The sequence below is a fragment of the Papio anubis genome, chromosome 4 (genome assembly GCF_008728515.1).
Source record: "Papio anubis isolate 15944 chromosome 4, Panubis1.0, whole genome shotgun sequence".
In the NCBI taxonomy this organism is placed as follows: Eukaryota; Metazoa; Chordata; class Mammalia; order Primates; family Cercopithecidae; genus Papio; species Papio anubis.
In genome coordinates this window covers 120,500,103-120,523,710 of record NC_044979.1, presented here as the reverse complement: position 1 = coordinate 120,523,710, position 23,608 = coordinate 120,500,103, and the positions used below count along the sequence as shown (strand labels likewise).

Sequence of the window (23,608 nt, the reverse complement as noted above, 5' to 3'; positions counted from 1 at the left end):
GGATGCAGCCTGGGTATGCGGAGTCTTCCCCTCTCCCTCTAGTGATGTAATGTGCAGTCCAGTAGTTGGGGCTAGGTCAGCAGTAGAATCACCCAAGGGCTTGTGGAAACACGTGTTATGGGACCCCACCCCCTCCACTGAGTTTCTGGTTTAGTAGGTCAGGGTCTGGGCTCCAGAATTTGTATGTTAACAAGCCTCCGGGTGACGCCCATGCTGGATGTCCAGGGACCATCGTTTGAAAACCCTAGGACTGTAGGATCCTGGTTAAGAGCATGGACTCCTGGACTGAGCTCCGTCTCCTTCATTGAGTCCCATCACCAGCCCTTGGGCCTTCATCTCAGCACTTCATTTTCCCGTTGTGATCAGTGGGAATGGATGCTGTGGGGTGTGTGTGTGTGTGTGTGTGTGTGTGTGTGTGTGTGTGTGTTTACACATAGAAAAATACATAAAAAGCCCTGAGCCAAATGCCTGCTACTAACTGGTGCTTCGGAATCTTTCTTTCCTTCCCTTGACAAATTATGGTCATTGATTCGTTCTTCCATCCAAGTCCATTCACTTTCTTTATATTGGTAGCTGGGTGGAGTTGGGTTTTACTCAATTTCGTCTTCACTGTTTATATTTTAAGTGTTTTTACTTTAGTTGGTTCTGATTTGGGTATGTACTTTTTTTGGTAAAAATTAACATTTCAGTAATGTTCAAAATTTGTGTCTTTACTGGTGCGCATAAAATTACTGTATGATTAAAAATCATTGTATTTCATTGTTTGAAATTTTGTATGTTTTTCTTGACTATACATTTAAGAGATTTGTCGTTTATTATATTTCTTGGATTTTAGTAAATTTTGTCATGCTTTGCTTTCCGATTTGTTTTTGACTGTATTTCCCTCTTTCTGGTTCAAGATGGATGGGTTGGTGTTCATTTATTTTGTCGTTATAAAAGATGCAAGTGTCTCATGGTATGAGTTTTTCTTCTTTTATTTCTCTTGCTTCACTTTATTTGTCTTGACACATGGGGGTGTGTATTGTCCTAATTGTCTAGGACTGTATTGTATCTTTATTTCCTCCTTGAACCATTTATTTAGGCCAGAGCTTGTTTTTAATTTTCAAGTGCCTTAGTTGTTTTTTTTTTTCCTTTTTTTTTTTTTTTTAAACACATGTTACTAATTTCTGGTTTTCTTGTATTTGGCTGTAGCATGGATCCCCTTGGCACACTGGCCTACGGTCCCTGTCTCAGTGCTGGACATTTGGAGTCCTGTCTGTAGCTGCATGCAGGCTGGGAGGAGGCAGCGTGTAACAGGTTTTTCACTGGGGCCGTGTGTTCTGTAACTCCAGAGAGCTTTGCATTTTTGTAAAATGCACTACTTTTCTTTGTGGTTTAGTATTTTTTAAAAAATAATAATTTTGCAAATGTTTATAAATATTTGCAAATGCCTGTTTTTCACAAATATCAATTAATGCCTTCTCATTACCCATTATTCCAATTTTATTTCTTTGTCCTATATAGTAAACCTGTGTGTTTATTATATAGGACATCTGCAACAACTAGTTTTCCTCGTTTTCTCCTTGAGAGTCTCATAGTTTTTGTTTTTAATGTAAGCTTTTTATCGAAGTGTAAACTTTTTATTAAACTTGCTTCTAATTTTAGATCTATGTATTTTGATATTTTGCTGTTTGGAGGATAAAGGCCTACTACTGTTTTTATTCATTATCAGTTATGCTTTTATCAATGCTTTTTAATATTTGGATTATTATTTCTTTGCCTCGAGTGACACTGGGCTATCATTGCTACCATTGCTTTTATTTTGTTTGCATTGTGTTTGGTTTTTATATCTGCCCATTCTGTCTTTTTCTTTTCTAGCTCCCTTTTTAAAGCTTTTCTATTTGCCTTGGGTATTTTTTTTTTTTTTTCATCAGAATAGTTTTGACTATTATTTTGAAAAGGAGAATTGGATGACTGACATTTATCGCTATGTCTTCTCTCTTGTGTTGCAAATTGTTTGGGTTTTGAATGAATGTGTCTTCATCTATTTTCTCTTTGATGTTTAAAGAATTATTAGTTTCTTTTTATATTTTTATTATGGCTTAGAATGTAAATATTGTTTTCCATTCTACATGTGATTATTTTAATATACCATGAACATTATTCAATTATATTTTTCTTAATAAAGAGTAGGATCCTCTGGCTTTTATGGAAGGTATAGCTTTTTAAAAAACAACTCTACGATGATTTAAGATTCAAAACGTCTTTCTAAAATTTTAAATTGAATTTTATTATTTAACCTGATCATCATTAATTATACAACTTACTCTTATTAGTCAGCAAATCTTTCATGGGTCCCTCTTACTATGTGCTGTTCTGGGTATAGCAGGGAACGAGACTGAGTTCTTGAACAAGATGGGGTTTGTGACTGTCTCAAAAGTGAAGCTGTCAGGAAGTGGTTGTTGCCATGGAGAAGATACACCAGGGCGATGAGCCAGAATGGCGTGCCACTTGAATGGGTCAGGTGTGGCAGACACATGACTGTCATCTGAGTGTCTTGCAAGTGGGGGCCAGCATTCTGGGGAAGAGAGGAGAAAGTCTGAAAAACACATTCAATGTAGATTTCCTAAGGAATGCCATAGAATGTTCTAGTAGTGTTAAATGTACATTTTGGATTTGTGGCTAAATAACAAAGGATTCGTGTGGCGCAGTCACATGACTTTCCCTCCAGCCTCACGCACTTTCCGGGCTGGCTAGGTTCCTTTAAGCAGATGAGCTGTGTTTTCTAAGAGAGGGAGTCACAGGTGGCATAAGAGCTGTGGTGTTTGCTGGGAACGTTTCTGGCTCTCCTGAGCCAGGGAGGAGAGGAGTGAGGACTGAGGGGTGAAGAGAGAATAGAAAGGGCAAGGCCAGTGCGCCAGCCTCTCTGTGCCCTGGGCAGCACTTGGGTGTGAAGGGGCTGGCGTGGGAGGGGACGTGAGGGAGCGGGCCCTCCAACTGAAGTTGGTGACCCCGATGTTGACCACAAGCCCAAACACAGCCCTGCCCTATTTTCAAACTGTGGGTTTCAACCTTTTATCAGGTCTGGAAATCAAGTTAGTAGGTCATGAAAAGCGTTTTTAATAAATACAATAGAACAGAAAAGGAAATATGAGAGTGGATTGTATGGGTTCTTAGCATGCACTTAGCACGTTGCCATGTGTGATAAGCCACGTGCCATGCGGGATAGACAGGGTGAGCATGGATTGGTCACGGATGTGTCATTTGGTCACCTGCTTACTGGCATTGCGTTAGAAGATGTCCATTTGACTGTCTTTTCAGGTGGGAGGGTAAACGCTCTACAGTTTAAATCAACGTAAACATAATTTGCAATTAACTGTGAGGTGAGGGCTTAAGAGTATCATCTACAGTCTGCCAGACTCTAGATTTCAGTTAGGAACACTCAGTGTACTTTTCAGAGAAAGTGTTATTGGGTGCAACATTTTTCAAGTTTATGACAATTGTATCATTTTAATTTAACTAGTACAAGTTGCCCTAACATGGAAAAACAAAAAACAACCCATATAATCAGAAAAACAAAGACCTTCAACTTCAGCTGCTGGATCCAGAAGTGCAAATATTGGCATTGTTAAGAAAAATGTTGACTTTAGAATGAGTAAACTTTTGACTCTGCCTGAATGATTTTTCTGAACTATAGTCTAATAAAGAAGTTTAAGCTTTATCATGAAGATTATTTAAATTTTCATTAATTAAAATAAACAGATTTTAATACATTATTTATAATGGTAATCTTGCAAAGGAGGGTTTAACCTTCAACATTAAAAGGACAATGTGAAACTAACACAGCAAGCCAAACTTGTTAGTAGGCCCTTTTAATCAAGGGAAGCAAAAAGACAACAGATATTGATACAATTTCTTAATCATCTGACATCGGTTAATGAGAAAGTCATTAGTTATTATAGACATAAAGCTGCTATCTATCTACTGGCTTATAAAACTATTCCTCGTTATCTGTGAATGTGAATCACATATTTTGATAAATCAGCTGATGATTTAGAATCTGAACTCTTTACAGTACCACAGTAGATTATGTAGTTGTATAACTGGTAGGATGTTCAGAAGTGAGCTTTTTAGCTGGGCATGGTGGTGAACTCCTCTGGTCCCATAAGTCCCAGCTGCCTGGGAGGCTAAGGATTGCTTGAGCCCATGAATTTGAGGCTGCAGCGAGCTTTGATCACACCACTGCTCTCCAGCCTGAGTGACAGAGGGAGACCGTGTCCCTTAACATTCCAGGTATGTATATACCACATTTTGTTTGTCTATTGATGAATTATCCATTAATTCAGTAGACACTTGGGTTGCTTCCACCTTTTGGCTATTGTGAAGAATGCTGCTATGAACGTGGGTGTAGAAGTACCTGAGCCTCTGCTTTTGATTAGTTTGTATTATATGCTTAGAAGTGGAGTTGCTATTATATGCTTAGAAGTGGATCATACGTTAATTCTATGTTTAATATTTTTGAGGAATCACCATATTGTTTTCAACCGCAGCAACACCATTTTGCATGCCTACCAGCAGGGCTCAGGGGTTCCAGTTTCTCCACATCCTCATCAATACTTGTGGTTATTATTTTTTATATCAGTCATCCTAATGGGTGTCAGGTGGTATCTTGTTGCAGTTCTGATTTGCATTTCTGCAATGACTAGTGATGTTGAGGACCTTTTCATGTGCTTTATAGCCATTTGTATATCTTCTTTGGAGAAATGTCTATTCAAGCCCTTTATGCCTGTTTAAATTAGGTTGTTTATGGTTTTTGTTGTTGAATTGTAGGCATTCTTTATTGTAGTTGTCTGTTTTCTTTTTTTCTTTTTTTTTTTGAGATCGAATTTTGCTCTTGTCACCCAGGCTAGAGTGCAATGGCATGATCTCGGCTCACTGCAACCTCCGCCTCTGGGTTCAGGCGATTCTCCTGCTTCAGCCTCCTGAGTAGCTGGGATTACAGATGCCTGCCTCCATGCCTGGCTAATTTTTATATATTTAGTAGAGATGGGGTTTCACCATGTTGGCCAGGCTGATCTTGAACTCCTGACCTCAGGTGATCTGCCTGCTTCGGCCTCCCGAAGTGTTGGGATTACAGGTGTGAGCCACCACGCCGTGCCTAGTCTATTCTTATATTACTATAAAGAACTACCTGAGACTAGGTAACTTATAAAGAAGAGAGGTTTAATTGACTCACAGTTTCGCAGGCTATACAGGAAGCATGGCTGGGGAGGCCTCAGGGAACTTAGACTCATGGTGGAAGAGGAAGGAGGTTCATCTTACGTGGCTGGAGCAGGAGAAAGAGTGAAGAGGGAGGTACTACACACTTTTTTAAACAGTCAGATCCCATGAGAACTTTATCATGAGATAGCACTAGGGGGATGGCGTTACGCCATTAAAAACCACCCCCGTGATCCAGTCATCTCCCATCAGGCCCCCTCTCCAACGCTGGAGATTACAGTTCAACATGAGATTTGGGTGGGGACAGAGCCAAACCATATCATTTATATATTCTGGGTTTTAATCCCTTATCAGATAAATGCTTCGTAAGTATTTTTTCCCATTCTATGTGTCATCTTTACAATCTTTTGATAGCGTCCTTTGATGCACAAACATTTTGAATTTTGGTGAAGCCCAGTTTATTTTTTCTTTTGCCTGCACCTTTGGTGTCGTATCTGAGAAATCATTGTCATATTTAATGTCTTCAAGATTTTTCCCTGTCTTTACTTCTAAGAGTTTTATAGTTTTAGCTCTTACGTTTAGGTCTTTCATACATTTTGAGTTACTTTTTGCTTATGGTGTAAGCTTAGAGTCCAGCTTCATTTTGTTGCATGCTGATGTCCAGTTTTCCTAGGACCGTTTAAAAAAAATTTGTTATTTTATTTTTAGTTTTTTGAAACAGTCTCACTGTTGCCCTGGCTGGAGTGTAGTGGTGTTATCACAGCTCACTGCATCTTCAATCCCTGGGCTTAATTGATCCTCCTGCCTCAGCCTCCCAATTAGCTGGGACTGCAGTGCACATGACCATGCCTGGCTAATTATTTTAGAGGCGGTGTTTCACCATGTTGTTCAGGCTGTTCTCAAACTCCTGGGCTCAAGCAATCCACCTGTCTCTGCCTCCCAAAGTGTGGGGATTACAGGTGTGAGGCACCACACTCAGCCTCCAGAACCATTCATTTGTTGAAAAGACTGTCTTTTCCTCAGCGAACGGTCTTGGCATCCTTATTGAAAATCAGTGGATCATATATGTGAGGATTTATTTCTGGGCTCTCTGTTTTATTCCTTTGGTGTATGTTAGTTCTTATGTTATTACCAGACTGTTTTGATCACTGTAGCCTGGTAGTAAGTTCTTTTGTTATTGTTTGTTTTGTTTTGTTTTGTTTTGTTTTGTTTTGTTTTGTGAGATGACGTTTGGCTCTGTTGCCCAGGCTGGAGTACAGTGGCGCAATCTCTGGCCCGCTGCAACCTCCACCTCCCAGGTTCAAGTAATTCTCCTGCCTCAGGCTCCCAAGTAGCTGGGATTACAGGCACATACCACCACACCTGGCTTATTTTTGTAGTTTTAGTAGAGATGAGGTTTCACCATGTTGACCAGGCTGATTTTGAACTCTTGACCTCAAGTGATCCGCCTGCTTCGGTCTCCCAAGTGCTAGGTTTACAGGCGTGAGCGACCATGCCCAGCCGTTAGTAAGTTTTGAAATCAGGAAATGTGAGTTCTCTGTGTTGTTCTTTTTCAAGATTGTTTTGGCTGTTCAGGTCCCTTGAGAAGCCATATGAATTTTAGGATGGCTTTTTCTTTTGTTTTTTGTTCTTTCTCTTCCAGTTTTTTTTTTCCCTGTGTAGTTTACTCAAAAGGCAAACAAAAAATCTTTCATTGTCACAATATTATATAAAATCTTTTTCAAAAGAGAAAACCAAATTTCATGTTTGTATTAGTGCATCTTTAATGCTAAAGCTACTTTTTAATAACATTTTATAAATCTATCTAGTTTTAATTAGTTTTTATTAGTTTTAATTAGTTTGACCACAAGGTAGGATTTTCATAAACTTTTTAGAGCTCTTTACAATTTTTCATTGAATAGCAGATCAATTTTTTTAAGGAAACCCTGTTATTCAGACACATGGGCCCACATTCTGGCCCTGCATCTGTGTGCTTTCATTTTAATGTTCAACCGACAGAAAAACCTAAATCATCCCCTTTAAGTCTTAGCCAGCTTGCTTGCAGAACTTTACAGGATCAGCCCTTCACAAACCCTCAGCTCTGTTTCTGCAAAAAAAATGCCAGTAGGATATTGATAGGGATTGCATTGAATCTGTAGATTGCTTTAGGTAGTATTTCATCTTAACAATATTAGTTCCTCCAACACAGCATGTCTTACCGTTTATTTATGTCTTTATTCTTTTAGCAATGTTTTAGTTTTCAGTGTACAAGTAGTTCACCTCTTTGATTACATGTATTTCTAAGTATTTTGTTATTTTTGATGCTATTGTAAATGGAATTGTTTTCTTAAGTATCTATTGGATTGTTCCTAATTTATAAACACAAATGGTTTTTCGTGTTCACTTTGTATCCTGTACCTTTTTGTTGAACTTATTTACTAGCTCTGATAGTTTTTTATTATGGAATATTTATGGTTTTTGCATATAAGATGTCATATATCATCTCTGAACCTTGATGATTTTAGTTCCTCCTTTTCAGTTTGGATGGCTTTTATTTCTTTTTCTTGTCTCAGTGCTCTGGCTAGGACTTCTAATACTATGTTAAATAGAAGCGGTGAAAGTTGGCGTCCTTGTCTTATTCCTGATCTCAGGGGAGAAGTTTTTCATCTTTCACCATTAAGCATAATGTTAGCTGTGGATTGGTTACATTTTATTAGAGACCAGAGATAGCCCAGCCCTCTTACTGTATCTAACTATAGTTTCCTTGTCCCGAGGAAACTGTTCCACTGGGCTTATGGGACACACATTTTCCTGGCTGAGAAGCAATCTCCTTTGGCAAATACTTACAAAGGTGATATTTAGGTAATAAAACTGGCATATTAAATGATATTTTTGACAGTCTTAACACACATTAAGTTTGAAACTTCAGGGAGAAAATAACATATTTCAATATGTTGAACACATCCAGGAATTTCAGAAGGTGTAATAGTCAGGGCCAGTGGGTCTGCACGGGTGAGCTGGGAGACTGGGAGATGACCACAGCAGGGAGGCGTGTGGCGCGTGGGCAGCCTGGTGGGATGCGGCAGAACCGTCACCCAGCGGGCAAGGTGGCCAAGAGGACACTCCTTCCTCTCCCAGGCCCTCAGAGATGTGGGCGAAGGGGAGAGAAACAGGTCCCTGCAGGTAGGGGAGAAGGCAGAAGGAGTGTTCAGAGATGGGGCTAGGACATGGGAGGTGGTGGGGTGAGGTACAGAGTGAGGAGATGCACAAGACTGTTTGCTGGTGTGGGAGGCAGAGGCCGCCTGACTGCCCGCATGAGACACCCAGGCGTGGTCCTGCGATCTGGCAGCAAATGATTTGGGGCACTGGTCCACATGGAGGGCTAGGGGTGATGGCCTGTACAGTGAACCCACACCTATATGTGTATGAAAATAAATGTATATATATATTTAAATATATAAATATTTATATTCATATGTATTCAATATATAAAACGATTTATTTTAAGGAACTTGCAAGTCTGAAATCTGCAGAGCAGGCGGACTGGAAATTCACACAGGAGTTTGCTGCAGTCTTTAAGCTAAATTCTTGTTTCCCTAGGAAATCTCAGTGTTTGCTCCCAAGGCCTTCTGTGGATTGGGTAATGTCTCTGTTAAGGGTCATTTCCTTTAAGCCAAGTGATTGTAGACATTAACCACTCCTACAGAATACCTTCATGGCAACAGCCAGACTAGTGTTTGGCTAAGTGACTGGAAATTAGAGCCTGGGCTATTGACGTGTAACACCAGCTACCCTGAGGACAGGCTGACTGTGAACTGGGAAAGGCTGAGGCCTTGGGGCTGCTGGTTGTGGCAGAGGCAAAGGGTGGATCCTGGCCACAGTTCTCACTCAGTAGGTTGGGGACATCTGAGCCAGGTCGTGGACGTGCTGCCTTCATCGTGCCAGTACTTCCACTGCTCTCGACCGGTTCCTTTCAGCCCCAGCAAAGTGTTCTGGGACCATTCTTTGGTGATTTGGGGGATTCTAGAGAAACTCTTGCAGAAAACATGGTTGGTAGTAAATTTCACAGATCTGGGATGCTTTTGTTCCTTTTCGCTGTGATGAGAATTTCGTAGTGATTTTATATTTTGGGTTTGTGTTAGTTTAGTAAGACTGCCGTAACAAAGTGCCACAGACTGAGGGGGCAAGGGGACTTAAACAGCAGAAATCATTTTCCCTCAGTCCTGGATACTGGAAGTCCATGATCAAGGTATCGGCCGATTTGGTTTCTCCTGAGGCCTGTCTCCTTGGCTTGCAGATGTTCATTTTCTCAAGGTGTCCTGACATGGTCTTCTCTCTGTACAAGTCTGTGTTCTAATATTCTCTTCTTATAAAAACACTGCTTGTATTGGATTAGGGCCCACCCTGATCATCTCATTTTAACTTAATGACCTGTTTAAAGACCCTGTTTCCAAATGCAGTCACATTCTGAGGTACTAGGGGTTAGGGCTACAGCTTAGGAACTTTGGGAGGATACAGTGCATCCCATAACAGGGTCTTGGCTTGATTTTTGTTGTTGTTATTCTGATTGTTAGAATTAATATCCCTCATTTTATTCGGTACTAGGTGCCGTGGCCTGCAGGGGAGAGTGTGTAATGAGTTTGTTGGGTTGAATGTCCACTGAGAATTCCGACTTGTTCTATGGCTGGTGGAGCTAGTGTTCACTCAAATGTTCCGTGGTCCTGGCCCCGAACACACACATAACCCCTTCCGGGCTTCTTTGGAATTTGTCTGAATCCCTATTTGTGAAAGCGTGATGCAGTTTGCAGGATGTTAATAGATGCTATAGGGAAGAAGGGTGAGGCAGTGCAGAGGAGTGCTGGGAATGTGTGAGTTAAATTTAGAGGATCTGATGTCACCCTCACCACTCTGGGCACCCTTCTACCCCACATACTTTTGACCTCACAGATGATCTCTCAAGGCCCCATAGTTGGGGACCATCTCTGCATGTCAGCAAAAAACTGGCGCCCTGAGCAAGTGTCCTTACTGAACCTACAAGCTAAGGCCAAGAGCTGCCCATTCAGACACGTCACACTTGAACCAGCCATAAGTAGTGGATTTTTTTTTTTCTGGCTTGGCTTCTCACAGTCTGTCTTTATTCCAGGTGCTGCTGCGCAGTAAATGTAATTTGAAGAAGGCAGAAGGAACCCATGGCTTTAGCTGGCTGCCCAGATTCCTTTATGCACCATCCGTACTACCAGGTATGGGCGAGCACGTATATCTGATCCTGGCCCGATGGTGCTGGTTGAGGGCCAGGGCACACATGTTGGCAGCAGCCATGGATCGTTTCTGTCACTCTCAGGTCACCAGGACACGCTGGAACAGGGGCTGGTGACAAGTCCCATGATGCAGAGACCCACTGCCCTTTCTGCCTCGGTCTTCTGTGTCTTGCTTTGCCTTGTAAGATAGCGCGGTCATATTCCTGTTTGACTGTGCGTCCTTTTCTAAAAGAGTTTGGTTGTAGTACAGAGTTGCCCACTGAGATCCAGGCTTCCATGTTTGGAATGAAGCAGGCACTGTGTTTTTCACCTCCTGGGTTGGGCCAGACACTCCTGATGACAGGTTCGGCAGTGATGGTGGATGTCAGGACACTCACCTGGAGTCATGTGCTCATGGCATGAGGGAGTGGGAAGCAGAAAGGGCTTGGTGTCTCATCAGGTGTTCTAGAGGGAGTCCTCTCCACAGATTGGCTCTTTCCTTTCCTGAGAGCCCCAGGTGGAATTTTGTGGGAGAACAAGTTCATTTCTGTTCCTTCACTTTCTCTGGCTCTTCTTCATGGGCTGCTAGAACAGTTTCATCTCCAACTTCCCTTCATCTTCTGAAACAGATTTTATTTGAATTGCACTTGGCGGTGTAGATGGATTCATTTTTAGGGGATGGTCTCTGGTTCTTTAGATTTAATTCGCGAGTCCTGATTCATCCTTACTCGTGCTTTTGTCATTGGAAGTACTTACACCATCTCTCCCAGGCCTGTGACTTTTTGGCTGGAGCAGTCCTAGGTTTGGAAGTCCTTTCATATGCTCTGGCTTTGGTCAGGTTTTTGCACTTCTTTGAACTTGTTATTTTCTCTCTTAGTCTGTGAAGTCTCTTTTTAGCTACTGTGATGAGAAATTGCCTACAGCATTATGGCTGCAAAAAGATGCCTTTGAACATTTTTTTTTTTTTTTTGGTATCTAAGTGAAACAAACCTTCGAAGAAAGGCCGAAGATTAGGAATACCATTCATTCTAATCATCGAATGTGACACAAAGCCAAAATTGGTTACAAGCCAGAAAAGAGGATTAAAACCTTGGCGAACTGTGAAGTTTAGTGGTGACCCCTGGGTCTGTGTAGTTTGTGAGCTTTGCAAAAGGCATCTGCCTCTGCCTCTGCATAATTGTTTTCTTGTTCTTTAAGAGGCTGTGGTTGCCTCCCCCCATTGATTATAGCTCTGTGCTGCACCCACGGGTCACGAGTCCAGTTCTCGTGTGGCCAGTTAGCGTCAGCTAGTTGTCCAGGCCCGACTGCACCCCTCACCCCTGCCTGCTGCTTCCTACTCAGTCCCAAGAGAGTGCAATCAGTGAGCTCAAAGAACAACATCCCCAAGGGAAAGGCTCTCTGAGGTCACTTTAGTAGTGCTGTCCTCGGCTGGGTATAGAATACGCTTTTAGGGCCAGATAATGGCACAGAAGTTCTGTCAGCTTCCCCTCCCTTCCTGGCATTTCCAGTTTCCTGCTGGTACCTACAGAAGTGGCAGACGTGCAAGCTGAGTCAGTTCCTCCCTTGATGGCCTTGTTAGGTGTTTGTAGTCACCGATGCCCCAGGCTGCTTTCCTGGAGCCAGGAAGCCAGGAAGGAAGGGTGGACATCCCCTGCCATGTGCTGTCATGTTTTGGGGAAATACTCAGTGCCTCTCAGGGCCATTTGAAAGCACTGTCTTACTCTTTAAAAAATCTAACAGCAAGACTTGGCAGCATATGTCCCTTGTTCCTGGAAAATAAGATGACAGTTCCAGAATTTCTCAGAATGCGGGGTGATTTACAATGGGTTCCAGTCTTGAGCAATCTGCGATTGTATAATAATAATTAGATAAATCTCCAGAGTTTTATAGAGAAAAATTTATTCTTAAAACCTTCAGCATACAAATAATTTTCTAATTCTAGCTGTTCACTTGCAGCAGTGGCTTGGGTTAGATAGGTGGTTCAGTCCGTGAGTCACTGATGTGATTTTTAAAAATATGCATATTAAGCACCAAAATTATTGTATGCATTTAATCATCCTGCTGTTGGAGGGCAGCAGTTGGCGAGGGGTTCTGGCAAGGTTGGGGATGACCCACTTCACTTTTAAGACTTAAGTTTTTCCTTTAGAACGTGACACATCATAATTCTCTGACCTTGGAGAAATCCTGCAACTTTCCCTACCACAGTTTCCATACAGAAGTTTTGGTAGAAAAGGGTTAATGGTATCCGGGTTGTGGTGGGGATTAGAGGAAATACGTCTAAATTACCCAGCGCCTGGTCATCCTTTAGAAGGTGAGTCAAGGGCTGTGATCTTTAATTCTTTGGATCTTGGTAGAGCATCAGCCAGGTGCCAGGCACATGTTTTGGGCTAGGGAGCCAGCTTTGAGCTCAGCAGACAGATCTTTGGGGCTCCTGCATCCCAGTGGAGGAGACAGACATGGAACAACTGGCAAGTGAGATAGTTGTGAATAATGATACTAATTCTGAAGCAAATAAAATGGGACAATGGGAGAGAGAGGGCCGGCTGCCTTGGTCTTCGGGGGGGCTCTGTTAGTAGGGTCCTGTAGCTCATTGTCTGCAACTTTAAAATCAAAAAGTCTGACGCAAGAAGTTTCTTCTTATGCTGCGGCAGAGTCCAGTGTGGTCTGTCCAGAGCTTTGCCGACCACGGGGTCTGCCCCGGAAGTGGGATGGGGTTTATGGGGCTCCCTCTAGGCCCTGCACATCTGTGTTCATTGACGTGGACACTGTGTTATTGTTCTCCCTTCCCAAAAACTCTGAATTCTTAACCATGTCTAGCCTCCAGGCTTTTGAAGAAGGGATTATGCACCTATGACAAAAGTTATGGTAAATAAAAGCAACATTTATTATCTTTCAGAAAAATGCAAAATAGGAAGTAAAATGCGCCTGGCTACAAACGTCTGTACACAAAGTTGAACTGAGCATTAGAAATGAAACACTTGCGTGTGAATTTTATAGAGGTGATTAAATTTACTGTTGAATTTCCAAAAGCAATATTTTTATTTTCGTAGTTTCCTGATTTCTGAATTAGAAACAATCATGCTTAGAAATCAGCTGTCTTAGAAACTCTCCTTGCCATCCTGCCCTTCAGAACCTCAGCTTTTGGTGGAGATATGAGCAACAATGTTAGTGCACATACACGTCGTCCAGCCCCAGGACGCCGCAAGGTGTGTGTTGTGGTTCCATTTCAGTGCTGTGTCCCTGAACCTTCAGGTGGGGAACCTGCTCTTTCAGTGCAGGGCTTAATGAACTGCAACCTCCTTTTGCAAATAAAGTTTTATTGGAGGCTGGTCGTGGTGGCTCACGCCTGTAATCCCAGCACTTTGGGAGGCAGAGCGGGTGGACCACTTGAGGCCAGGAGTTCGAGACCAGCTTGGCCAACATGGGGAAACCCCGTCTCTATTGAAAATACAAAAATTAGCCAGGCGTGATGGCACACGCCTGTTATCTCAGCTACTCAGGAAGCAGAGGCAGGAGAATCGCTTGAACCCAGGAGGTTGACGTTGCAGTGAGCCAAGATCTCGCCACTGCATTCCAGCTTGGGCGACAGAGCAAGAATCGGTCTCAAAAAATAAAATAAAGTTTTATTGGAACTTGGCCGTTGGTTTTTGTATCGTCTACGGCTGCTTCCAAGCCCCATCGGCAGAGTTGGGTAGTGTTTGACCCTTCACAGAAAAAAATTTTTTCTGGGACACTGAATGCTAGAATGAACCTTTTTGAATGGACAGAGGCTCAAGGGGGCCTCCTTGTATCAGCTCATCTCCTCCCCATTTTCTGGGTTTGAAACAGTCCTCAGATGAGACTTCATCTGCTGATCACGTACAGCTTTGGATTTTTCTTTTGGGTGCCCCAGATTCCTTAATCTTTTGGCAGTACGTGGAGGAGCTAAAAGATGACATCATCTCTAAGAGTTGATTTGGGCTCAGTTCCTGGAAATGAATGCCATTCCCAAAGTCTGTCACTGTTGTTATTATTATTATTATTATTTTTAGTGAAAGAGTGATTCTATAGTTTTTCATTTTTAAAAACTACACCCCCCATCCTTTGGCTAGGGGACATTTTATTAGACTACACTTTCTTTAAGAAATTTGTTGATAGTACCTGCCACTCTTAACCCTTGAGGTGAGAAGTTACGAAGATCATTTGAAATGTCTCTCTTTAAATTTTGTTTGACTGTTCCAGCTGATAGGACCTTTACCTAAAATGGTTTTCCGAGTAATTTAAGGTTATGATTCTGAACTTAGGAACGGCAGCTATATTATGGAGATATTTTGTGAAGTAAAACAGGCAGTATGTTGACTACTGTTCCCTTGCATGGCTCTAAGCACGGTGTTTAAATTCTTCACATTTCTTACATTTTCAGCATCATTGTGAGAATTGGAGGACACTTACATAAAGCCTTTGGCATTGTGCTTAGCACACAAAAGACCCTGCTAAATGTGAGCCACTATTTGGATGAGCTGGTATCTGATTTTTTTTTTAAGAGTGTAGAATTATTTTTAAGAATGTAAGTTTTTTTTAAAAAGTGATTTGTGTGATACCTATGTAAATTTGAGATTATAATCTTTTAAAGTCTTTAAAATCACCTGAATATTCACTTCTAACAAATAGATGGCGTTTGGTTTGGGAGAATACTCATTGATTTGTCTAATTGCTGTTTACTGGCTTTTATTTAAATCCTAGGTAGTTAATTACATATTAGTAAATAGTGTATAGTTTCTGTAACTTACAGAATCAGTTGAAAACTCTTATTTTTAAATGTTCTAAGTAACTTTCACTAATTTGTTTATTCACTTACCATTTTATGAACAGTTGATTGGCAGACCATGGCTGGGTATTAGGGTACCAGGTGATCAAGATGTCAACCCTGCCTGCAGGGAGCTCCCAGCCCTGGAGGAAGACAGACAGCTGCAACAACCGCCCATGGGCTGCGGTGGCCTGGGATGCTGTCAGTAGTGTGCTTTGTGCAGACAAGTAGAGGGGAGTGTGATGAATCCCCTACCCCATGTCATTTCCTGCTAGAACTGTTAAAACTTACATATTCAACAGCCTGTAAGCTGACCACTCAGAGGCTGCCAGTGGGGAAAAGATTCAGCACTTCCTGTGTACTTGCCTTGTCTTCAGCCTTCCACCAACTCTGTGAATTGGGTACCTTCATGATACCTATTTTATAGATGAGAAAACTGAGGTTTTTGCTATATGCTGGTCATCATGCTGAGGACTTTCCTTGGATTTTCTCTCCTGCCAACCCTACGTGGTGGGGACCTTCATGTTCTCCCCTTTACAGATGAGATTATCAAAGCAGAAAAAGGCCATCTCTCCTACTGAGTAACAGAGGTACGTTCGTCCCTGTGAAGTATGCGTGTGTTTAATGTTGGTGAGACTGAGGAGAACAAGTTTTTGTCCAAATGCCAAAATCTCCTCCTCAGAATTATTGTAATAAAACATTGAATTTGTATCCTGCAATTTTGCACTTATTGAATTTCTTTGATCATGAAATGCCATAAGTCAGTTTTAACAACAGCTTTTCAGCTGAAATAAAGATTATGATGTATTGTCCCTAAATGTGTCACGTGTGCTGATTGTAAGATGTTTGCATTTTTAAAATGTTAAAATGGAGAGTGGGGCGTGTCTTACAATCAATGAAATATGACAGATAAGTAAATAAATGGAAATAAAGATACATAAATATGTATCTATTTATTCTCAACGCTTTTTTTTATCTTCTCAAACATCATCCTCTTAAGTATGGGCTTAAAGTCTGATTTTCTTTTGAATAATATAAACAACTGTATTTATCACATATTTTCTATGTATTATTTTTGTTTTTCATTTTTTTTGAGACAGAGTCTCATTCTGTCACCTAGGCTGGAATGCAGTGGTGCGATCTCAGCTCACTGCAACCCTCACCTCCCGGGTTCCAGCGACTGTCCTGCCTCAGCCTCCCGAGTAGCTGGAATTATAGGCACGCACCACCACACCTAGCTAATTTTTGTATTTTTAGCAGAGACAGGGTTTCACCATGTTGGCCAGGCTGGTCTTGAACTCCTGGCCTCAAGCAGTCTGCCCACCTCTGCCTCCCAAAGGGCTGGGATTATAGGCGTAAGCCACCACACCCAGCCTCTATGTGTTATTTTTATCCTCTCTCTGGTGCTGTGGCAAGTACTCTGGATGTGTTATTTTTTCTATTTCTTTTTTCAAGGAAACCAGGGCTTGCAGATACTGGTAAGTTGCCCAAGGTCACACAGCTTGTATGGGATAGATCAGGGATCAGGCCTGCGGGGTCAAGCCTGAAGCCTGTGTCGTTAACCATTGCACTGTCTGGTTTTTCCTTGGCACTGTGTGCTTGGCTGTGCAGATATCTGTTTGATTGATTGGGGGCGCTAGAGTTACTTAATGATCTTTTTAGTAAGATTTCATAAGCAGTGGGGGAACATAACACATTATTGGTCTATGACTTTGCGCTGCCTTTGAGAAGGACATATCTAATCATGGATACCTATGTCCCACTTCTGTTTGCCTCCTAGTTATCATGGGGGTTAAATCCCCACAGAAATATTTGTGTTCTTTTAATTTTTCATCACATGTAAGTTCAGTATTAGTAATCATCTTTCCCTTTGCCATCTGCCCAGAAGCTACTATGAAATCACTTATCAAAGTCTTTGTTTTTGTTTGTTTCTACTTATGAGACCAGATGGTTGCCTCTTCAGTTGTAAAGTGTCAAAGTTTCTATTAGACCTACAAAAACCACAACTTACCTGCTGTGTCTGCATGTTACTGTATTCCTCCACGCTCACACTGCTATAAAGAACTATCTGGGACTAGGTAATTTATAAAGAAAAGAGGTTTAATTGACTCATAGTTCCGCAGGCTACAGGAAGCATGGTTGGAAGCCCTCAGGAAACTTACAATCATGGCAGAAGCAAAGGGGAAGCCGGCAAGTCTCATGTGGCTGGAGCAGGAGGAAATGAGCACAAAAGGGGAGGTACTACACACTTTCCAACAACCAGGTATCGTGACAGCTTACTGTCATGCAATAGCAAGGGGGACTTCTGCCGTAACCCCCACCTGCCAGTCACCTGCCAGGGTGATCCAGTCACCTGCCACGAGACTCCTCCTCCAACCTTGGGGATGGACATGAGATTTTGGGCAGGGATACCAATCCAAACCATATCAGTCGCCATTACAGCAGGCAGGGCAGGCAGCAGGCAGGTAGGCAGGAGGCAGGTAACCAGCAGAGGAGGCAGCAGGCAGGGCTACCTTGTGGGAGTGTTTTTCCAGGAGAGATGGCAGTTATCAAGTGCACACAGACTTGGAAAGGCATCATGGTGTACCTGGTTGGAGCATGAATCCTTGATTCAACTGTTTTCTTTGCATAGAGTCACATTACTTGATTACCAAAGAGAAGGGAACTCATGACCCTCAGGGACAGCCTGTTTATCTATGGTCAGAAGATGGGCCTCCTGTAACATTGACTGTGCTCCCGTCTGGCCTTGTCAGTAACGCAGAGCAAATCACTTCCGCCTCTCTGCATTTGAAGTTATGTGTCATTACTCACCCAGCCCCCAGCTCCTTCAGGCATCCTTCCTTTGTTGGGGTTTGTGGCACTTTTTCCTGTTTCCTTTCTCCTGTTTTGCCTAGCCCTCTTTAAGGGAAAGGACTAGAACTCATCAACACTTCAGATGAGACTGACCAGCTCAGAGCTGGGCGGCTCACACTCTCCCCTCAGGACACATCCTCCCATCCCTCGTTGTAACGCAATGTTGACTTTTTTGAAGGAAGGTCTTTTCATGCACCCACTGCTGTGTCCCAGGTTGTGTTCATTTCCAGTCCATGATAAGTAGAGATATAGAGAAAATGTGTTTAGAGATTTTATAGCAATTTGAATGTTGAATTTAAGAATAAAAATGTGGGTGTGTATCGTATTTTTGTTTTATTTTACTTTCTAGCAATTCATTGCTATTGTGAATTGTGAAGTGTCCGTGCTTGACAGGTTGATAGGGACAGCAAAAACTGCTTCTTCCCCGCAGATGGCTCTGGAAGTACTAGTCTTGGCTATCTCAGGATATCACAGTCATGCCTGTGGTTTTTCTGTCCTTGGCAGCTCCAGTTTGCAAAGTTGAAGCTTTGCGTTTATGGCCCTTTGTGGCCTCGGTGTGTCATTTGTGCATAGTGAGATTTCCTCAGGCGCTGCTGGAACATGTGAGTCCACTGCCTCCAGCCAGTGGCAGATCATGGGGGACAGTATCTGTGCCTTCCCACTGTGTTGTCCACTCTTCCCGACAGGCCTGATGTGACTCCGCTGTGCTTTTGCTGACCGTCCTTAACCAGCTCCTTGCCACTGTGCAAGGGCGTGAAGGTTGGAGGGTGCGTGTGTGTACCTCTATAGCTCTCACCTTCCTATGTCTGTTTGCCTTGAGCAGCTGTTCTAGTCTTGGCTCCATCAAGAGTCTGTACCATTGTGGGAGGCCACGTGGCCAGCAGGAGGTGAGCCAGCCCAGGAGGCATGCAGGCTCTGGGTTTGAATCCCAGTACTGCTTCAAGCATGTGAGGCTGACAGTTATACTCCCACTGTTATGAAATGAGAGCCTCCAATGCCTGTCCAACAAGTGGGGCCTTAGGAATTCCCAGTTGACCAGGGGTACTTTACTGGAACCCTGAACAGGGTCTTTGCTCCTGGGATCCAAGGGGCTGGATCCCTGAAGACCCCTTCCTCTTTTTCCTTTACCCCCAGACTCTGGTTTAGCAGGCTCTCGAGTACTGGCTGAGGGGTTCATCCTACATTTCCAGACCTCAACTGAAACCCAGCTTAGTTGTAAGATGGAACCAAACAACAGCTTAGTTGTAAGATGGAACCAAACAACATTAGAACATTTCGTTCTTTGGACAGTGAGGAAATGATTGGCAGTTTCTTAGTGGTTGCCCATTCTGGGAATACAAAAGTGCATACGACATAGCCGGGGCTTAAAGGACGTACCCAAGTAATAGAGGAAGGAGAATTGTACCTGTAGTTTAATGACTCTAAATAGGGAACACCTGACCCCTCTGTGGACAGAGAGATGGAATTTGAGTCCTTCACTGCCAAGGACGTCGTTGCTTCATTGCAACGTTTCTCTTTTTCTAAAGAAAAAAAAAAAGCTATTTGGTATTGTGAAAAAATAGCTATAAAGTTATATTTTGCTTTACTTGTCCCTTCAGAACTTCACTAGAAAAAAGGTAAATTTTGTATAAATGTATTTTTATTTGTCAACATTGTGGAGGTGATAATTCCATGTAAATTAGTCTTTGAGGTCAGGTTCTTGGCATTTGCAGGGTACTTATATGGATTTTTTCAGCTTTCTAAGGCATGAATGTGGCCTTTCTAGCTTGTGCAGTATGAGGGGTGAGTGCTGGGGCATCTAGAGAAACAACTTAATCCCCAGAGTGCTGTCTTTACCTAAGATGGGTGAAATGGGATTAAAAATAACCCTACCCAAGGAGGACATTGAGGGCAGCTTCTGAGGAGAGGCTTTATGGAGAACAAGCTGTGTGTTTGGAGGCCAGGTATAAGTAATGTCAGGGAGGGAGAGGGGATGGTACCCTGTCACCGCACCCCATCACTCTGTCACCTTGTCACCCTGGTGTTCTCCCCCATAGCCCATCCCCCATCATCCAGTTACCCTGGGCCCTGTCGCCCTGGCTCACATCGCTGGTTCTGTCACCTCCTCACCCTGGACTCCTGTTTCTTGAGTCCTTGTTGTGGGGCTTTGAAGCTGTTGCTGCCCATATCCCCTCATCAACTGTGTTCTCCTGGCAGATGGGAATGTGCTTTCTGTGGCTTTGAAATCTTCAAACACATGGAATTTCCCACCTTGCTGTAGGTGCACGGGGCTGCAGATGCTCTCGGAGCTGCTCTGTCCCTGCCAGCCGAAGTATTTGCCCTGACCCTTCTTTGGTGCCAGGCGAGGTTGCCCTGGGGCCTTCCAGGGGACCTTTCTATCGCCTTAGGAAGCCGCTCTGGATATTGGAATGACCCTTGCAGGAAGTGCTTGAATGTAAGTTTTTGGCCAGTCCTTGGCCTCCTGAGTGGGCATGAGGGTGGGCAGGGCAAGAGGGGCTGTGGCATGGTGCAGATTAAGGGTTCGAGTCTCAGCTGGTGGGGGACAGCCTGTGAAGCTGGGAGCTGCTGGACCCCTGGTACACCCTGCCTTGGGGGTGCAGGGGAGACAGGAGAGTAGGGCCCAGGAGGTAGCGTAGTGACTGGGTCAGCCTCCTCAGCCTGTCTTTGGCCTGACCCTTCCTACCAGCAGCCTGGGCTCTCCTTTGCCACCAGTAATACTGAACTGCTCTGCTCCCTCCTCCCTGCTCCCGTGCTGTCTTCTCCTTCCGTTTCTTTGCCTGGGCCATTTCCTTGGACTTCAGCTGGACACCTTCCCCTCCTGCAGCAGTCCCTGCCACACCCCCATGCAGCCTTCTCTCCTTTGCATTCCTGCATCCAGTCCTGGGCCTCCCTCTGCCTGACCCCTCCTCATGCTATTCTCTGTCCTCCCCCATCCTCAGCCACCCCAGATCCTGGTTGAGGACAGAGTAGAGACCTATCACCCTTCTGGTTGGCCCCTCCCCGGTGGGGAATGGGGGCAATGGGTGACACGGTGAGGTGGGACCTCGTCCCCAGCCCAGGTCAGAACACCTAGTTCTCAAGCTGCAGAGCCCTACGAGGGGCCGAGACAAGAGCTAACAGGCGGGGGCTTGGGCCGGCAGAGCAAGAAGGTGGTAGCAGGTGGGGTGGGCTCACTTTGTCATGAGTTGCCTGGGTGGGGGCCATCTGGCTTTGGATGCCGCCCTCAGACTCACTGAGCATTCCCTAAATGTGCATCAGTATGAACACGTTAGGTACTTGCTGGGTGCTGGTGATATGAAAGTACCTACCTGTCATTGGATGTGCTGGGGGGTTTCTGTGTCTGCTGAATGATTGGCTGTGGTCGTGTCTTCCCCTTGGCCCACACCCTCCTGCATGAAGCAGCCATTTTTCACCCATCTCACCTCTTGGCCCCTCTCACCTCCTCACCGTGTTCTGCCGGTCAGCGACCTGTGCTTCTCGCACGCCCGCAGGTGCATGCTGACCTTGCCCTTGGCCCAAGTGCACTTGTCCTCAGACATTTGTGAGACGGGCTTTTCCCTAGTCTCAGGTTGAGTGTTCCTTCCTTGCAGGAGAGGCAGCAGGTCCTCCAGGGAGGCTGGCGTCATCCTGATTTCACACCTGTGCTCTGCTGCAATTATGAACAGCATCCTGTTGACTGTCACATGTGCCCAGTTCCAGCAATACGCTCTCTGTTGCCTGCTCCCAGGCCCACGTGAGGGATCGTGCCCTGTTTCCCGGCGTGGGCATTATGCTGTTTGATGCTGGGGCAGGGGTTTGGCAGTGGGTTCTGGTGGCTACGTGGAGAACTTCACTCCCTCCTGTGTGTCCCTATGGGTGTTCTTCTGGGGCAAAGAAACACGAACTGTGAATCGCAGAGTGGATGCCCGAGCTCAGGCTGACTCCCACCTCAGGAAAGAAGAAGGTGGCTTTGCATTCAGTTGGGCAGCCTGTAGCGATTTCTCTAGAGCGGTCCCCACTTATGCTGAGGGATGCGTTCTAAGACCCCCAGTGAATGCTTGAAATCTGAGATAGTACCGAACCCAAATACCGTCAGTCAGAACACTTTTGTTTTCATGTCTTTCGCCTATAAATTTAATGCTTTTTCTATTTTTACTAAGCATTTATACCCACTGTGACCGGAACTTCTGCAGTTTGAGATGTGATAGCAAAACTAGCATACATTTCTTTTTCCTTTTTCTCAATTTGATGAATAGAAAATTGGCTTTTACTATAAATCTTAGCAAGTGTAGCATATGATTTTTTTTTTTAGTATTGACAACTTTTACCTTTGCACTTAAAGCACATTAGGGCTTCTCTTTGGCGTAATCAAATGGCCAGCATCGTTCCTCTTCACTTTGGAGCTGTTATTCAGTATAGTAAGGGCTACTTGAATTCAAGCCCTGTGATCCGCGGCAGTTGATCTGATGATCATCGCAACGGCTCCTCTGTAACTCGTGGGCGGGCAGCGCCTGCAGCGTGGATCTTGTGGACAGAGGGAGGAGTCACATCCTGGGCAGGACAAAGTGGGTCGGGGCCGGATCTCATCATGCTCCTCCGCACAGTGTGAAACTGATCAATTATTTATTTCTGGAATTGTCCATTTAATATTTTTGGACCACAGTTGACTGTGGGTAACTGAAGCTACAGAAAGTAAAACCAGGATAAGCGGGGGACTAGTGTATTCTCCAGGAAAGTTTAAAACAGTTTCATGGTTGGGTACCTTTACTGTGTTAAAATGGTTTGAATATGGCAAATACTGTATGTGGCGTTCATGTGAACGATTTATGAAACTTTTCAATGAAGCAGGGCATTTCTTTCCTTTCTGGCACCTGGACAAAGAGGATATTTATTGCGACAATTTCCTGTGCTGGATTTGGGTGCTGTGCAACTTCTGTGATTGCTTGCTCTGTTGCAGAAGAGAAAAACTATTGGATAAGTGCTTTCAGCAGCCAGACAGAGAAAAATGATGTTTTAAACACATAGTAAATACATTGATGAAAATTTAGGAAACGGCAACTTTTTAATTTTTTTTTTTTAATGGTGTACTTTGGCAGAGAGAGGAACCTAAAATTATTCCTTTTATTAAAATCATAGAGTAATTTAAACATAAGCTTCTTTACTTTCTGATTGAAGTGTCTGGTCTTTTAAGGTGGTAACTATGTTTAAATTATATTTTTATATTCCTGTACCATGCACGTGTAGCTCATAGTGAGTTTTGGAATGACTTGCTTTCACTCTTATTTCTCCTTGGGGTTTTAAGTGCTGCCATATGTGCCAGGCTCCCCGTCTGGGGTGTGCCTGTCCTCTGCTCTCTGGGCCTCTTTGGCCTCTGGTGTCAGATGGGCCTCATCACCTGTGTTTGCTGCCACCGGTTATGAGTCTCGGCAAAGGGGGTCACTTAGGTAGGGTTTGTGATCCTGTCTTTGTCATGCAGTCAATAATCACTTTGGCAGTTTCCCCAGAACCTGTTAAATATTTATGTGTGTTTCAAGCAGACCCTGCGAAACTGGCTACTGGTACATTTATTATTATT

General features: G+C 43.7%; 1 protein-coding gene across 9 annotated transcripts in view; it reads left to right on the top strand.

The window, feature by feature from the left end:
* The window catches only part of GRB10 (growth factor receptor bound protein 10), a 203,546-nt gene that overhangs the window by 49,663 nt on the left and 130,275 nt on the right, over nt 1–23,608 (top strand). For 4 of the 9 annotated variants that reach the window (XM_009202943.2, XM_031665427.1, XM_009202944.4 and 1 more), the window contains one exon: nt 10,322–10,418. The exons of 3 other annotated variants lie outside the window; for them this stretch is intronic. In XM_009202943.2, the coding sequence (XP_009201207.1) occupies nt 10,368–10,418 (51 nt within the window). In that variant the 5' untranslated portion in view covers nt 10,322–10,367. Of the gene's footprint in view, nt 1–10,321; nt 10,419–23,608 lie in introns of those variants that run through there. 2 more of the 9 variants (XM_009202946.2, XM_021935775.2) reach the window with 1 other exon arrangement.